General features: G+C 41.7%; 1 protein-coding gene across 1 annotated transcript in view; it reads left to right on the top strand.

The window, feature by feature from the left end:
* The first annotated feature begins 5,611 nt into the window (after nucleotides 1-5,611).
* The window catches only part of shisa4 (shisa family member 4), a 54,142-nt gene continuing 40,580 nt past the window's right edge, over nucleotides 5,612-19,173 (top strand). Inside the window, exon 1 of the mRNA XM_028796431.2 lies at nucleotides 5,612-5,940. Coding sequence (XP_028652264.1) covers nucleotides 5,880-5,940 — 61 coding nt within the window. The 5' untranslated portion in view covers nucleotides 5,612-5,879. The remainder of the gene's footprint in view (nucleotides 5,941-19,173) is intronic.

Raw genomic sequence — 19,173 nt, 5'->3', positions numbered from 1 at the left:
CATGCAAGCATTGCATTAACATGGTACTCAGACCTGGAATGTGAACTAAAGCCACCATCTTTAAATGTTGCCTTTTTCCAGTTACAGAATCCTTTAAATAAAGTAATGACACTCTTAGGAGCATTAGACAATGAGAAATGTCTACAGGCAAAACGGTAACAAGAGTCTTTGGACTGTGAATATTCAAGCTATGAATTAGATTTGTACAAGTCATCACAAAAGCTCCTTCTAACTCCTTCTTGAAAGATCTTAGGAAAACTTGGCAGTTTTGGTAGTGTCTGGCCATCAGTCCCGGATTTAGATGTCTAAAAGAGAACAATGAAAAACACTTTTAAACTGACAAAAACGCATTACCTACATCTTCTTCTTCTTCTTCTTCTTTCGGCTGCTCCCGTTAGGGGTTGCCACAGCGGATCATCTTCTTCCATATCTTTCTGTCCTCTGCATCTTGTTCTGTCACACCCATCACCTGCATGTCCTCTTTCACCACATCCATAAACCTTCTCGTAGGCCTTCCTCTTTTCCTCTTCCCTGGCAGTTCTATCCTTAGCATCCTTCTCCCAAAATACCCAGCATCTCTCCTCTGCACATGTCCAAACCAACGTAATCTCGCCTCTCTGACTTTGTCTCCCAATCGTCCAACTTGAGCTGACCCTCTAATGTCCTCATTTCTAATCCTGTCCATCCTTGTCACACCCAATGCAAATCTTAACATCTTTAACTCTGCCACCTCCAGCTCTGTCTCCTGGTTTCTGGTCAGTACCACCGTCTCCAACCCATATAACATAGCTGGTCTCACTACTGTCCTGTAGACCTTCCCTTTCACTCTTGCTGATACCCATCTGTCACTATTACTCCTGACACTCTTTTCCATCCATTCCACCCTGCCTGCACTCTCTTCTTCACCTCTCTTCCATAATCCCCATTACTCTGTACTGTTGATCCCAAGTGTTTAAACTCATCCACCTTCGCCAACTCTACTCCCTGCATCCTCACCATTCCACTGACCTCCCTCTCATTTACACACATTTATTCCTACTGACCTTCATCCCTCTCCTCTCTAGAGCAGATCTCCACCTCTCCAGGGTCTCTTCAACCTGCTCCCTACTCTCACTACAGATCACAATGTCATCAGCAAACATCATAGTCCTCAGGGACTCCTGTCTAGTCTCGTCTGTCAACCTGTCCATCACCATTGCAAATAAGAAAGGGCTCAGAGCCGATCCCTGATGTAATCCCACCTCCGTCACTCCCACCGCAGACCTCACCACTGTCACACTCCCCTCGTACATATCCTGTACAACTCTTGCGTACTTCTCTGCCACTCCCGACTTCCTCATACAATACCACAGCTCCTCTCTCCTCACCCTGTCATATGCTTTCTCCAGGTCCACAAAGACGCAATGCAACTTCTTCTGGCCTTCTCTAAACTTCTCCATCAACATCCTCAGAGCAAACATTGCATCTGTGGTGCTCTTTCTTGGCATGAAACCATCCTGCTGCTCACTAATCATCACCTCACTTCTTAACTGAGCTTCCACTACTCTTTCCCATAACTTCATGCTGTGGCTCATCAATTTTATCCCCCTGTAGATACTACAGTTCTGCTCATCCCCGTTATTCTTAAATATCGGCACCAGTACACTTCTCCACTCCTCAGGCATCCTCTCACTCCGAAATTCCATTAAACAATCTGGTTAAAAACTCCACTACTATCTCTTCTAAACACCACCATGCTTAATAATGACATAATGATAGAAAATGATCACCTTCGCCACATGTACCCCATTACTCTTTACTGGAGTCTTTAATACTAGAGTGTTGTACCGTGTTAGCCATTATGGATGCAATGAGAAGTGAAGCAAAATGACACCTTATATCGGCTAACTAAAAAGATTACAATCTGCAAGCTTTCAATGTAAGATTACATCTTGCCTGCTTCGAAAGCTTGCATATTGTATTCTTTTTAACTAGCCAATAAAAGGTGACATTTGCTCGACTTCTCATTGGAGTGTTTAAAATAATGATTTCTTTTATCCAAAAAAAAATGTCATTTTTTTTGCAAAAAAAGAAAAGAAATACCTTATGTGCTCATCTGATGTCCACTTTGCATAACTACATTTCATGTTATTTACAATGGGAAATATAAATGTATATTGTTTTTCAAATGTATGACGCAATTACTTGTATTAATTTATGAGTGCTTATTTAGGTTTACAAATCAGTAGAGGGGTGGCACGGTGGCACAATGGGTAGTGCTGCTGCCTCGCAGTTGGGAGACCCAGGTTCGCTTCCCGGGTCCTCCCTGCGTGGAGTTTGCATGTTCTCCCCGTGTCTGCGTGGGTTTCCTCCGGGTGCTCCGGTTTCCTCCCACAGTCCAAAGACATGCAGGTTAGGTGGATTGGCGATTCTAAATTGGCCCTAGTGTGTGCTTGGTGTGTGGGTGTGTTTGTGTGTGTCCTGCAGTGGGTTGGAACCCTGCCCGGGATTGGTTCCGGCCTTGTGCCCTGTGTTGGCTGGGATTGGCTCCAGCAGACCCCCGTGACCCTGTGTTCAGATTCAGCAGGTTGGAAAATGGATGGATGGAAGTCAGTAGAAAAACAGTAAAAAGCAGCACACAAAAGGGACCATTTAAACTGCGGGAAAACTGTGATAACTCAGGTTGGCTCTTCACTCGTTCTGTGTCTGAATCCTCTATATTCAATGCTCTATTTCTTTCTAAACTCTCTGTTCATCTCTTTTATTTTGCTGTTTATCACTTTGACACTGTCTGTCAAAGTCAAAAGTCAAAATGAACTTTATTGTCATCTCAACCATATACAAGTATACAGACAGACGAAATTGTGAAGCTCAGGGTCCACAGTGTAACAATCCATTATCCAACCCACTGTATCTTAACTACAGGGCCACAGGGGTCCGCTGGAGCCAATCCCAGCCAACACAGGGCGCAAGGCAGGAAACAAACCCCGGGCAGGGCGCCAGCCCACCACAGGGTACACACACCCACACACCAAGCACACACTAGGGACAATTTAGGACCGCCAATGCTCCTAACTTGCATGTCTTTGGACAATGGGAGGAAACTGGAACACCCGCAGGAAACCCACACAGACACGTGGAGAACATGCAAACTCCACACAGGGAGGACCTGGGAAGTGAACCCGGGTCTCCTTACTGCGAGGCAGCAGCGCTACCCACTGCGCCACCGTGCCGCCCTGTGTAACAACATGAAGTGCAAATAATAAATTAAAAATAGAATTAAAATTAAGATTTAAATTTAAAATGAAAACACAAACAAGATAAGACATTGTGCAAAGACAAGACAAAGAAGTAGGAGCAATACTGACGTGTAGTTAGCAATACATCTTGTACGTACGTAAAACTATCCCGTACATACGCAAAAATATCTCGTACGTACGTGAAAGTATCCCGTATGTACGCGAAAACATCTCGTACGTACAGGAAAGTATACCGTACATACGAGATAAGAGTTATCCCATAATTTTTTTTCACTGTGCGGTTCAGAGCTTCCGTAGTAATGTGATTAAAAGGTGCATTAGTTGTACAGCATGCTTACTACATTTGAAATTTAGCATATACACTATATTGCTAAAAGTACTGGGACCCCCCTCCAAATCATTGAGTTCAGGTGTTTCAATCACTTCCCTGGCCACAGGTGTATAACATCGAGCACCTCGGCCTGCAGACTGCTGGCTTCTACAAACATTTATGAAAGAATGGTTCGCTCTCAGGAGCTCAATGAATTCAAGTGTGGTGCCGTGATAGGATGCCACCTGTGCAATACGTCCATTCAGGGCATTTCCTTGCTACTAAATATTCCACGGTCAGCTGTTAGTGGTATTAGAACAAAGTGGAAGCAATTGGGAAAAACAGCAGCTCAGCCACGAGTGGTAGGCCACGTAAAATCACAGAGCTGGGACAGCGCATGTTGAGGTGTGCAGAAATCACCAACTTTCTGCAGGGTCAATAGCTACAGACCTCCAAAAGCTCAAGAATAGTGCTTCATGGAATGGGTTTCCATGGCTGAGCAGCTGTATCCAAGTGCAATGCTGGCGTCGGATGCACACTGGACTCTACAGCAGTGGAGACGTGTCCTCTGGAGTGACAAATTGCATGACTACACTGTGCCAAGTGTAAAGTTTGGTGGAGGGGGGGATTATGGTGTGGAGTTGGGCTTGGCCCCTTAGTTTCAGTGAAAGGAACTCTTAATGCTTCAGCATACAAAGCCATTTGGACAATTTCATGCTCCCAACTTTGTGGGAACAGTTTGAGGATGGGCCCTTCCTGTTCCAACATGAATGCACACACACCGGTGCACAAGCAAGGTCTATAAAGAAATGGATGAGCGAGTTTGGTGTGGAGGAACTTGACTGGCCTGAACCCGATATAATACCTTTGGGATGAATTAGAGAGGAGACTGCGAGTAAGCCTGGCCTTCTCATCCAACATCAGTGCCTGACCTGACAAATGCTCTTCTGGAAGAATGGTCAGAAATTCCCAGAAACACACTCCTAAACCATGTGGAAAGCCTTCCCACAAGAGTTGAAGTTGTTATAGCTGCAAAAGGCTGGGCCTACTCCATATTAAATTCTATGTATTAAGAATGAGATGTCATTAAAGTTTATGTGTGTGTAAAGGCAGGCGTCCCAATACTTTTGGCAAAATAGTGGCTATAAAGAGGACATGTAAGTACAAGGATAAAATTAAGTTTTTAAACCAAGCGTATAAAAGAAGAAAAACAATAAATAGAATGAAATATGAAATGTTGTAAATACAAAACATTGAATTATTACATTAAAAAGGAATACAATACTGGGTTGGTGTTAATTAGACGTTATTCGATTTCGGATTTAGTTCTTTTTTCAGTATAACACCGTCTTTAATGTTAACTTTAGCTAAGCACCTGCCTGCAAATCACACACACCACAAAGACCCAGAGGGAATGGACAGAACTCACTAACTAATTTTTAATATTACCTCATTCTTTCATCTGAAACAGACGATTTCAATCTCATAAATTGCGCGCCGTTAATTTTGTACTGGCAGAAAAAAAAGTGGTGCGTGAAACAAACCATTATTCTCTGAGGGGAAAGTTTACGTAGATGGCTGAGCGCTGGACATACTTAATGTCAAAATATTTTTTTATGAAATTTAGCTATTAATTACATTTTTAGGTATGTATAATATATTTACATGGGGGACAAATGAGGTGGCACGTAATTTTGTTAGGGTGGCAAATTCCACCATATGCCCCCCCTGCAGATCCACCCCTCTACCTTATTGGTAGAGACTTCCTGAATACAACCAATCAGCAAATGCTCTCTTGTCACAGCCTACGTACACATGATCTGTCCTGGTACTAAGACCTACGTATCTCATAAACTGTTCCTAATACTGATTTTTGCTGGGCTATCTCGCTCACTGATTCCTTCTTCCCACCAGCATAAAATACTTTGCTGTGCCCTCCATCTTTCCCTCTCCAAGACTCTGTTTTGATGCGGTGCCGCTGCTATTGTCTCCCTGAACGTTTCTGCATTAGCCTCAGTCTGTTTGCGCGCGCGCTCTCTCTCCATGAAGCGCCCAGGTCTTGTCTTGTGGAAGCGTGCACGCGCGTTCCAAAAGAAGATCCTTCATCGCCACACAGGGATTCCCGTGACACGCGCGCTCTCCCGTTGAAGTGCCCGCGTCTCCACACAGTGACGCGCGGGCCGCTCCAGTGGACAGACCTCGCCGATCACTACAATTTTCAAGTCATTTCGACTCGTACCCAAGAGCCTCTGGACTCCTTCTGAAAAAGCGGGTGCAGTTTACCTTCACGTTTGTCCTTTTTTGCCTGAGCCTGTGTACCCTACGTAGAGATGAAGCGCCTCGCCTCGTTTCTCTGGCCGCTGCTGCTCTCTTGGATGTCCGGCGATTTGGGTGAGGATGAGACGCCAGGCCGTGCTTTAAAAAGGGGGCTGTTATGTCGATGAGCCCCCGAGCTTTTATATTTTTGAAAGGTGGCTGTGAAAGACTGTGTGTCTGTGATATTAGTGTCGAGAGCAAACAAAGCTTGTAACGGGTCACTGTGTGTTGTCAACGGTCGGGTGTGAAAGTGTGGGAAGAAAGACAAACATATACTACATACGAGATCTAAATCTACTACGCAATGTCTGTAGTTAGTGTGTTTAAAAGAGCTAATTGTAATAGATTTTCTTCTTTATTATTAGCATTTGTATAAGTAGGCTTAGAGACGCCTTTTCCCGTGCAGTATTTTCTCATTAGCGTGAGTACTACGGTTTTCTTTAAAATGGATCTCTCGTACTTGTGAGCGCTATTAGTACAAGAGTGCGAAGGCTGAAAAAATAAATAAAACCCTTTGAATAAGAAAGGGTGTGGGTGCTGAAACGTTCCATGTTCAACAGATGGCCCCCGTTTGAAAATATTGTCTGCCTATGACAGTCCCAGGCTTTCCCGATCTGTAAGGAGAAGTAAAGACCGTTAACGACACGCTTTCATTATATAAAAAGACAGAATGTTTTACTTAAGGAAACGTTTAAGATTCTGTAGTTTATATATAAGATGAAGAGATTATACAATTGTCATCACTAGAACAGGACACATTACAATTGTTTTGGAATATTATAAAATTAATTACATATAAAATCATTAAACATCAATTAATGGCATGTAAGGGAAATATACATTGCAAATGTTTATAAGATAATACATTATAATTGACTGTGTATTATAAAGAAAAATATTAGTTGATTACATACAAGAACAATACACTATGTATTTTTTCTAAACAGAGCTCAGAAAAGTTAGGTAAGTTGTTAATCAGCAACTTTGTTGTTTTAAACTTTATTAACCCAACTGCTACACGAAACAGCTTGCTAGTGGTTAATATAATGTGATGCCAGTTTATGTGTGCTAGGGAGTGATAACTGGTGTAGAGTTTGCAAACCTGATAAGTTCAAGGTCAGTTTTGAGTGCAGTATTTGGCTTTTTCTTGGTGTACGCTATAGAAATGAAGTTTTATTAGTGTAACAACCGGCAAAAAGCATGAAAATGCCATGGATGGCACATTATCCTGTAGCCGGGTACATGCTCACATTTTGAAAATTCAGACAAGGTTTATTGGGACACAAAAGAATAAGATTTCTCATTATGATAATATTCAAATGACAAAAATTGCAATATAGAATTTTTATTGCAATAGCTGGGAAATTACCAAAACATCATTTAACATGCACAGGTCATTGGAAAGAAACAATTACAGTAAACTCACACCTATTTACATTACTTAGTGAAAGATCAATAACGCACACACAAATGGATCTGGTTGACCCTAAATGTAATCTAATAACAGATTTATTGGAGTAAGGAAAACAAAAAAAAATTTATTGCCAATGCAGCATTAGTGCATGGATCAAGTGTTAGCTCTCTGAGCCAAATGATTTACATTGGGTCAAAAAACAGATAGATGAATGAACAATAAAGAGTTTAGGTAAATTAAAGTATAATTTATAGAGGTAAGTCATAAGGAAGTTCAATAATGTGTACATAGTACAATAGTACTAGGGTGTTGCACCATGTTAGCTATTATGGATGTAGTTAAGAAATTAAGGTCTTGCCTGAAGAAGGGGCCTTAGTTGCCCCGAAAGCTTGCATATTGTAATCTTTGTAGTTAGCCAATAAAAGGGGTCATTTTGCTTAACTTCTCACTACATACATAGTACAATGAAATTCTTACTTGAATGTCACCACAGAACGCTTGATGATAATACAGTATCAAATAGAAAGACACACACACACACACATATATCTATGTAAGTGTGTGTCTTACATATAATATATATACTAGGGGGCTCCGCCCCCAGCTCACTTCGCTCGCCCACCCCTGGGTTTGGTTTACCAGATATACCATTTAAAGAGATTGTTATTTTCATGGAAATTGTTACATATACATTATTTTCACTTTTACGTCCCCGGCGTGGTTAAATCTTTCTCGCAGGATATATAATGCTGCTCATGTTGTGAATTAGGGGCTGAACGCATGCTAAGGAGATGCCATCGGATCACCTGCTGTCTTTCTGCTGCTGCTGCTGGCAAGTTGCGTGTTCTTTTTGTCGCGCTGCACGTCAATCATTTAAAAGCCTGTATAGCAGCTGTCCTTTTGCCACTTCGCGTCTCTGCCACTCGTGTTGTGAAGTGGGGGTTAGGGTGACTGTACACACTAAGGAGAAGCAGTCGGATCATCTGCTGGCTTTCTGCAGCTGGCGAGCTGCGTGTTTTGCTTGTCGTTGTTTTAACAGCTGGAAGCACATGATGTCTTGTCTGTCTAAAGCATTCCAACAACTGCTTGGTTAGATGTCCGTGAACTTGTTTTAAATGTTGTCTCATTGCCTTGTCTCGCGTGACGTCAAATTGTCTTTGTGTGACGTTAAAGTGTCTCTCGCGGAACATCAGATTGTCTTCTGAGAAGATCACGTCTCATCTCCCTAGTCTCCCTCCCAGGATTTTTTTTTATAATAGAGATATATATATATCTGTATATAGGGCGGCATGGTGGCGCAGTGGTGGCGCTGCTGCCTCGCAGTTAGGAGACCCGTTGTCGCTTCCCGGGTCCTCCCTGCGTGGAGTTTGCATGTTCTCCCCATTTCTGCATGGGGTTCCTCCTGGTGCTCCGGTTTCCTCCCACAGTCCAAAGACATGCAGGTTAGGTGCATTGGCGATCCTAAATTGGTCCTAGTGTGTGCTTGGTGTGTGTGTGTGCCCTGCGGTGGGCTGGCGCCTTGCCCGGGGTTTGTTTCTGCCTTGCGTCCTGTGCCAGCTGGGATTGGCTTCAGCAGAACCCTGTGGCCCTGTGTTAGGATATAGCAGGTTGGACAATGACTGACTGATCTGTATATATATATATTAGGCTTTTAAATGATAGACGCGCAGCAAGGCAGCAGGAGCAGAAAGACAGCAGCTGATCAGACCGCATCTCTGCAGCATGTGTTCAGCCAACCCCCCCCCCCCATATATAAGAACATGTACAGTGTCTGTTTTTATGAATGGCTGTTTAGTTATGTTTTGACCTGTGAATTGAAACTGACTTGTGTAAATGCCAATAGCCCTGCACTGTTTGACAGGAGTGAGACTAGTGACTGAGTAGTGTGGCTGAGCTCTTTTGTAATCTAATCTCATCTTCTTTACCACTTGTCTTCATGAGGATCATAGCTCTTTAATAATCCTGCTTGCCTTTCTGAGGCAGTGGGTTTTGTGTATATCCTGAACAGAAAGTGTACTGTTATTATTCTGTGCCACCTTCTGCATGTTTTGATGTTGCACACAACACAGCAAAAATAATGTAAGGCTTTCAAAAATGACTCAAAAAACAGAGCAGGATCTTCATTTGTCTACCTATTGATGGCCTTATTTAAATATCCTGACTCCCAGAGTTATCGAGAGGGCTTCACCCTGTACAGGCTTAAAATAGGGACCTAGCTTTTAAATGTTTCAAAAGATGCCCCACAAGGGAGATGAACTGTTAACATCCAGCTTAATAAGACAAGTCCAATGGAAAAATCTTTATAAATGAAGAAATGTATTTGAAACAAACAAAAATTCCCAATATGAAATTTAAGAGCTGAAAACCAAAGGCAGTAGCAAAATAAATCTAGAAACCAGAAAATCAATACTCACTGTGAATGCACTCTATAAACATCCGTAAACCTCGGAAGGACAAACTCCCTTGACTCAAATAAAAAGGCTGGCGGTGGTGCTTTCACCAGTGATATCAAGATGGCCCTACCTCTTTTGTTTCCACCCATGAAACGCAAGGAACATATACACCCTTACAGTATATACATAATACATAAATACTAAATAATAAATATAACTAGGGGGCTTTGCCCCCTGCTCACTTCGCTCGCCAACCCCCTGAGTTTGGTTTTCCGGATACACACTTTTAAGATTTTTTTTCTTTGAATTGTTGCTATTTCATTAGTTTCACTTTTATTTCAGAACTTCTGTAAAAACAATATTTATAATCTTGCGAGTCCCAATATGCTGAATCTTTTTAATGAGGTCAGGATAGGTTTCTCTGTTTTGGAATTTCAGCACAGACAAAACGATCGACATCATCAGCAGTTCATAATTTTTTTTTACAAAGTAAAAAAGTAAGTAGAGTTCTGCATTGGACTCCTGTCTGTAAAGTCCTGCTATTTTCCTCTCACAGTTCCAAAAGTATATGAGGTTACCAAGGTGATACCCCAGCTTTTGTCTAGGTTTTTGTACAAGGGCTAGACAGAACGTTTTTGACTCCTGGGGTAATTTTAGCTTTTTAAATAAGCAGACAGATAAATATATATACATGAACAAAGTAACAAATAAATGCATGTGCGGTAAACTCTGTTTTTGAAATTCTCAAGATTCTTTATTTGTCACATGCATAGTTATACAGGACAACACGCAGTGAAATGCATCCTGATCCGCTTATCAAAAACTGTGCAAAGTTAGAAGAATATCAGTTAGATTAACAAAAAGTCATAGATTGAAAGGTAACAGTATAGTAGAACATAATAAATAAGTAAAATTATGTGAATAAAGTAGAATTAAGTGTTAAGGTGCAATACTGTAGTAATTATTGTGCAAAACCAAAGTTAGACTGGTACATAGTTAAATGAGGTAGTTTGTTTGTTTGCGCTCCTGCAATCTTAACTTTTGTTTTTTATATTTTCTAATTTTCCTACTTTCATATCTTTTAACTTTCTCCACATGTGTACAGTGATCCCTCGCTATATCGCGCTTCATCTTTCGCGGTTTCACTCCATCGCGGAATTTAAATGTAAGCATATGTGAATATGTATCGCGGATTTTTCACTGCTTTGCGGATGTCTGCGGTCTACAGTACGTGTGCTTCCTCAGTTGATTTGCCCATTTGAATTCAAACTAGAGATGCATTTGAATTCAAACAAGGGACGCTATTGGCAGATGGCTGAGAAGCTACCCAATCAGAGCACGCGGTTAAGTTCCTGTGTGCTGCTGATTGGCTCAGTGACGGAGTGCTGCATTAACCAGGAAGTCTCATCTCACTCATTCAGCATTAATGTGCTACTACTTCAGGGGCCGTGTCCAAGCGCCAACAGAAGATGCAAGTGATTGCAGAAAAGGTAAAAGTTTTGGATATGTTGAAGGAAGGAAACAGCTACACCGCTGCAGCACACCATCACAGCATCAATGAGTCCACGATTCTTTTTATTTAAAAAGGAGGAAAAGCATATAAGATCTACGGCCGCAGTTTCCTTTAACCAGGGCGCAAAACGAGTTGCAAGTGGACGTGATAAGGCGGTAGTCTGGATGGAATCTGCTTTAGGGATTTGGATTGAAGAGTGATGGAAGAAGAACAACGGCGGTGCTAAACAGTCGCCTGAAGAGGCTCCTTTAGAAGAGCTGTAACGCTATCCTTTGTTGTGCAGTAAAATCATCGTTATCGGACAAGCCGTCGTGTCATTGTTGGTGAGTAACCATAATTAATTATTTACGTACAGTACTTATTACATATACATAGTTTAGTGTCACTGTACACACATTTTACTGTATACAATTTTTCTTGCATTGTACGTATTTATTGCTGGTGGCCTGTCTGTCGTAATGGCTGTAACATATGTGATATCGGAGACGCTCGATATCTTTAAAATAATATTTAGATTTTACTGTATGTAAACTGTGTTTACATACATAATTTCAACGAATCTTACCTAATATCTAAGAGAATACAAAGGGTTTATGCTGTATAATTGTGCGTGAAATGTTTATAATAGTGTGGGAGAGTTTATAAGGGCTTAAAATATATAAAAATAACCATATAAACATATGGTTTCTACTTCGCGGATTTTCTTATTTCGCAGGTGGCTCTGGAACGCAACCCCCGCGATGGAGGAGGGATTACTGTATAGCGCCGTTTTTTTTTTTTTTTTTTTTTTTGAGCCTTTCTAATTTCACTGGTTTCATAGTCTCTAACCTGCTCTGCATGTGTTTAGCGCCAACGTTTGTAAACACCTTTATGAAGTTCTACTTTGTCTTTTATTCATTGTCTTTAAATTCTGAGCCGGATTGGACGTGCTTTTTTTTCAATTCCACTTGTTCCGGGCTGATAATTACTTTCCTTATTTTCTGAATTTGCACCTCGATTATTCTTTTTTGCTCTTTTTTCTGTCCAACGCATTTGAGTCTCTTTTCTCCACGCTGCTCTCTTCTTCACTTAGATGTCGACATTTAATTTATAACGTACTGTCCTTATACACTTTATATGTGCTGAGAGCCCTGGATCTGTGTGTGGTCAAATCCTTCACAAGACTGAATGTTTTGCTGACTATTGTCTTGTTTGATAGATTGTAAGTCTTTGGTCTCACGGGTCTTTAAAATGTCTTCCGAGAAGATCACGTATCGTAGACTTGGTTTTTGCTTTCCAGGACAGGATTTCTTTTTATAATAGATAGATAGACAGTATTATCAGAAGGATAAGCAGTGTGGTGTAGTGCTTAAGGTGTTGGACTTCAAACCTTGAGGTCTTGAGGGTTCAATTCTCACTACAGACACTGTGCGACCATGACCAAGTCACCTGCCTGTGCTTCATTTGGAGATACAAATGAAATGTAACAATTGAATTTCAAATGTTGTATGTCACCGTGGAGAAAGGTGTCAGCATGAAAAATAATACTTCAAAAATAAATAATGATAATAATAATACATTTTATTTATACAAGGCGCCTTTCAGAGACCTCAAGGACACCGAACAAACAATAAATTAATAAAAGACACAATTATAAACAACTTAAAACATCAGAAAATCTAAAAATTAAAACCAAACAAAACCACTGTAATCATAAAGAAAAAGCCATTTTAAACAGATGCATTTTAAGTTTACATTTGAAGAATGAATATGATTTGATGTTTCTGAGCTCGGTAGGTAATGAATTCCAGAGCTTGGGAGCAGAGTTGCTGAATGCTCTGCTCCCCATGGTGGTTAGACGGGTGAGAGGAAGAGGATCTAAGGTTACGGGAGAGAATGGCAACATGAAGAAGGTTGGACAGATATGGGGGGGCGAGGTTATGAATGGCCTTAAATGTTAATAGCAGAATTTTCAAATCAATTCGAAACTTAATCGGGAGCCGATGAAGCTGCTGCAAGACTTGAGTAATATGGTGAATAGATGAAGTTTGTGTAATGATGCAAGCTGCAGAATTCTGGACTAACTGAAGCTTATGAAGAGATTTATTAGGGAGACCAAAGAGGAGTGAATTGCAGTAGTCCAGCCGAGAAGTAACAAGACTTTGAACAAGAATGGCAGTGGTATGAGGAGTGAGGGAGTGGCGGATGCGATTAATATTACATAGGTGGAAGTAAGCAGGCTGGGTGATGTTATTAATGTGAGATTGGAAAGATAGAGTACTGTCAAGGATGACACCCAGACTCTTGATCTGAGATGATGGGGAAACAACAGAGTTATCAATAATAAGAGAAAGATTATCGGCTTTGGATAATGATGATTTTGAACCAATGAGGAGAACCACAGTTTTGTCACTGTTTAAGAAAATTTGAAGAAAACCAGGATTTAATTTCAGCAATGCAGTCAATAAGCAAACATGGTGGAAAAGAGGAGGTGGGTTTACTAGCAAGGTAGAGCTGGGTGTCATCAGCATAACAGTGAAAATTAATGTTATATTTACGAAAAATATTGCCAAGGGGAAGAAGGTAAATAATAAAAAGAAGAGGCCATTGGACAGAGCCCTGGGGCACACCTGAAGTAACAGAGGTGGGTTGGGATGTGAAGGTTTTAAGCTGAATGAACTGAGTGTGGCCTGAGAGGTAGGATCTGAACCAATCAAGTGGAGTGTGAGTAATGCCAATCAAAGATAATCTATTAAGGAGAGTGGTATGACAAATAGTATCAAAGGCCGCACTCAGATCAAGAAGGATGAGAATAGTGATTAGACCGGAGTCAGCAGCCATAAGGAGGTCATTGGTAATTTTAACAAGTGCCGTTTCTGTACTATGAAGAGGGCGAAAACCAGACTGGAACTTTTCATATAGATTATTGTGAGATAAGAGGGAGTGAAGTTGGATAGCTACTATTTTTTCAAAAAGGAAAGTATTGTGGAACTGCTTATCTGCACCCCGATTAACTGAGGTTCCACATTATCCAAGGTGAAGCTGTGAGTGTAATACACCACTTTTCTTATAATTCATGAAAGCTTTGGCGTGAATGCAGTATCAAGTGAGTAAATACTATACATTTAATCTCGAGTGTATCAAGCGAGCGGTCCAGGAGATGATGGCTGTGGAAATGTGGGCATCACTCACTCACCAATCCCCAACTGCACCCCTTGAATATTGTCAGTGTGTCACTTGCGTTGACCATGTAGACATGCTCTACTATTTTGTTCAATTAGGCTTTTTATCTTTATACATTTCTATAGTTCAATAAGCCTTCATCTTGAATATCACAATGAGCGAGAAAGGGAAGCATGTTGTGGTATCTTTACAAGTGAAACTGGAATATCTAAAGGTTGGACCGGGGAGAAACTCGGCTCTCCGTTTTTGTAGCGTTTCCGTTGTCTGAGGTAACTTCAGTCCAAATTACCTTGGATTTTCAGGGTTCTACTGTGCGCATAAGCCAAGAAATAAAAAATGGCTCTAACACAACACTATGTAGTTCTTTACAACCCTGAGCCAAGAAAATGCCATACCAGTATGTACCGTATTTTTCGCACCATAAGACGCACTTTTTTTTCCCCAAAAGAAGGTTGGAAATGTCTGTGCGTCTTATGGAGCGAATATTGCGTCACAGACCATGATGTGTATTACCTGACAAAAGTAGACATCCAGGGGTAGAGGGCGACAAAACTCACTGTTACGTTACAGGCATTCCCTCTGTGCTTGGAGGAATGTTAGACTCATTGACTCGGCATCTAATCCTTGCGTGTGCGTGAGTTGCGAAATGTAAACAAAAGCAAGATGGCATCTACATCTCATGAGGGAGCGAAGCGAGTGCAGAAAAAAAAAAAAGCAGAGATTGTTTTGCGCATTATCACTGAGTCGGACTCTGGACTCCACAGATTACCAGCCGCTGGACTACTTCAGGCTGTTCTTTCCTGAAGCTACCTTTCAGCTACTGTCAAACGAGACAAACAGGTATGCAGAGCAATTTTTTGAATCAAGGGCTGTGCTTGCACCGCATTCTCATTTTTCAAACTGGAAACCCACAACAAAACATGAGATGAAGGGCTTTGTGGCATTACAAATATAGATGGGACTAGACTGGCGATATAAGTTCAGGGAGCATTGGTCCAAACGTGCTTTGTCCCCTGGTGACTTTGGACAGGTTATGTCGCGTGATGATAGGTACGTGATGCTGCAAAGTGATTGTGAGCAACTGAGCTTAATAAATTCTGACACTAGCGATGAGGAGTTCTTGGGGTTTCCATAAAACTAGAAGAGTGCTTGAAACTTAAAGTCTCTCCTTATTTGTTAATGACAGTGATGATGTTTCTTAATACCGCTGTTGAATTTACATGGTTGAAATATTATTCTGCTATATTTTATTAAACATATTAGTGCACCATTTGGTTCAGAATATTTTTTTTCTTGTTTTCATCCTCTAAACCTAGGTGCGTCTAATGGTCAGGTGCGTCTTATGGTGCAAAAAATACGGTAATGCTGACAGTGTGGATAGATTCCTCTGTGTATCTGTAGAACTTTGTGACAGCAGATGGAGAAACCTAAGCATTCTTCAGATATCTGAGGAAGTAAAGGCATTCTGAGACATGCATACACATAGTGAATTTCTAGTTCAGTAGCCTGGTATTTTCCCCTAATATTTTTACGTGCTGTAATCAGTGCATACTCCCAACCTCTGTGTTACATCTCAGGGGCCTGGAACAAGTGGCAAATTTTTATGAAAGGTTTCTTGGTGGTAGGACAGGATAAAGTGCATTTCTGCTTCCATTCTCTTCTGTGCACTGTGACCACATCACCTGTTAGCCAGCCCTGGTTCTCCACCTGCTTTTTTGAGTGTTACTTTCAATGACCTGGCTGTGATCAGTAGTGATCCTCGCTACAGTTCGGCGTATGGTCGTTTCATCTCATGGCACCCTCTGCAACCTATGTAGATAGATAGATAGATAGTGTAAAGGTTTTTCAAAAATAAGTCCAAAAAGACACAAAAAAAAGGTTTGGGGACCGTCCCCGTATATTGCCCTAAGACAATATCAAAATGAAGAAATGATCACAAGTCTTTTTAAATTCAGAACAAATGACCGTTTTACTTTTGAAACATGGTTGTTTAAATACAGAAAGGATTATGGGAAAAGGAAATGGTTGGCATCAAAACAGGAACCGGAAATAACATCATCAGGAGGAGTCGGAAGTGATGTGATATTGCAGAGTCGGAAGTGAGGTTAGTGGAGATGGCCGGAAGTGACGTAATCGGTGGCCATCTTGAACTCGGAAGCAGGGCAATTATTTTTCCTCTGGTTTTCTGTAAAGAGAAGAGATTTAGGTAAGCACCATGTGACACCCATATCTCACGATATTTCACTCACCTTTAGGCTCTTTGACTGCCTCCTAATCGCACGTGTGTGACAATAGATAGATAGATAGATACTTTATTAATCCCTAAGGGGAAATTCACATACTCCAGCAGCAGCATACTGATAAAAACAATATTAATTAAAGAGTGATAAAAACACAGTGTAAGGTGGAGAATGTGAGGCAGGTATAACAGACAATAACTTTGTATAATGTTAACGTTTACCCCCCCGGTGGAATTGAAGAGTCCCATAGTGTGAGGGAGGAACGATCTCCTCAGTCTGTCAGTGGAGCAGGACAGTGATAGCAGTCTGTCGCTGAAGCTGCTCTTCTGTCTGGAGATGATCCTGTTGGATGCAGTGGATTGTCCATGATTGACAGGAGCCTGCTCAGCGCCCGTCGCTCTGCCACAGATATCAATCTGTCTAGCTCCATGCCTACAATAGAGCCTGCCTTCCTCACCAGTTTGTCCAGGCGTGAGGCGTCCCTCTTCTTTATACTGCCTCCCCAGCACACCACCGCATAGAAGAAGGTGCTCGCCACAACCGTCTGCTAGAACATCTGCAGCATCTTATTGCAGATGTTGAAGGACGCCAGCCTTCTAAGGAAGTATAGTCGGCTCTGTACTCTCTTGCACAGAGCATCAGTATTGGCAGTCCAGTTGCACTCCCAGGTATTTATAGGTCTGCACCCTCTGCACACAGTCACCTCTGCAATCACGGGGTCCATGAGGGGCCTGAGCCTCCTAAAATCCACCACCAGCTCCTTGGTTTTGCTGGTGTTCAGTTGTATGTGGTTTGAGTCGCACCATTTAACAAATTCCTTGATTAGGTTCCTATGCTCCTCCTCCTGCCCACTCCTGATGCAGCCCACGATAGCAGTGTCGTCGTGGCAGGACTCTGAGTTGTATTGGAAGTCCGATGTATATAGGCTGAACAGGACCGGAGAAAGCACAGTCCCCTGCGGCGCTCCTGTGCTGCTGACCACAATGTCAGACCTACAGTTCCCGAGATGCACATACTGAGGTCTATCTGTAAGATTGTCCACGATCCATGCCACCAGGTATGAATAATATGTATAAATGCATCCAGACTGTTGTTTCAAGCTGCCATGATCAGATCCTCTGTTGGTGATCACCGCATCTCCTCAAGAGTGGATGGAATTCTAGAAATCATCATCTGCTGGGTCGTGCGCCCCATTAGTCTGGTGAATTGACTCGATTGAAGATGGCTCTGTTAAATTAAATGATTTCTTCACCTTACAACAACTAGATTTTGTATTTGTGACTTTTGGTGAGTTAACCTCTTTCACTGATTTTTTTTACACCCCACCCGTCAGTTTTTTTAGTTTCCGCAAAGTCTGCTGGTCAGGGTGGTGGATTAGCGACTATATTTAAAAGCTGTTATTACTGTTGCCTATTGACATCTGACAGCTACTCCATCTTTGAAGTACAGTTGTTTGAAATGGACCGATCCTATCCTGTGTTGTATGCAGTGGTGTATCAGCCTCCAAAATTTAACAAGGATTTTTTACCTGAGATCTCTGAATTTCTGGCAGAAATTACACTGACCTATGATAGACTTTTAATTTGTCAGTTTGAACTTGTATCTCTTGCTTTTTTTGACAGAAGTAATTAGTCACCTTAAACCCACAACCCGTCAGCTAGATATTGTTCCGAATCACCTTCTTAAAGATGTTTCTGAATTGGTTGGGCCTAACATTTTGGACATTATAAATACCGGTAATTGTCTTGAGCTTGGTTCAGTCCCAGCCCTTTTTAAACATACGGTGGTGCGGCCTTTAATGAAAAAATAACAAATCTGGATTTTACAAACTTCTCGAGCTTTAGACCTACAGTATCTCCAAGTTGCCCTTTCTTTCTAAAATTCTGGACAAGGTTGTCTTTCTACAGCTTCAAACTTTCCATCCATCCATCCATTATCCAACCCGCCATATCCTAACTACAGGGTCACGGAGGTCTGCTGGAGCCAATCCCAGCCCAGCGCAGCTTCAAACTTTCCTTAAATGAAAATGGCATTTTTGGAGTGTTTCAGTCAGGTGTTAAGATACACCACAGCATAGAGTTTACACTTTTAAGGGTTCTAAAATGTCTCATATTAATAAGTGACTCTGGGGATACTGCTTTCTTGTTGCTGTTAGTTCCAACTGCAGCATATGTTACAGTTGACCATGACGTCTTTATCGCTCATCTTGAGCAGTATGTGGGTATACAAGGAACTGCTTTGAAATGGTTCAGGTCAAATTTCACAGGCAGAAGATTTTCAGTCAGCCTGGGCAATCTCTCTTCATGCTTGGCACCTATCACCTGTGGGGCCCCTCAAGGATCTATTCTAGGTCCTATTCTTTTTTCGTTGTACATGTTTCCCTTACGCTGTGGTAGCGCTGCTGCCTCACAGTTAGGAGACCCGGGTTCACTTCCCAGGTCCTCCCTGCATGGAGTTTGCATGTTCTCCCCGTGTCTGTGTGGCTTTCCTCCCACTGTCCAAAGACATGCAGGTTAGGTGCATTAGCGATCCTAAATTGTCCCTGGTGTGTGGTGTGTGTGTGTGTGTGTGTGCCCTGCGGTGGGC

Source organism: Erpetoichthys calabaricus, chromosome 3 (genome assembly GCF_900747795.2).
Source record: "Erpetoichthys calabaricus chromosome 3, fErpCal1.3, whole genome shotgun sequence".
NCBI classification, from domain to species: domain Eukaryota; kingdom Metazoa; phylum Chordata; class Cladistia; order Polypteriformes; family Polypteridae; genus Erpetoichthys; species Erpetoichthys calabaricus.
The sequence above is the reverse complement of the archived record's forward strand: the minus strand, read 5'-3'. Positions and strand labels throughout refer to the sequence as shown.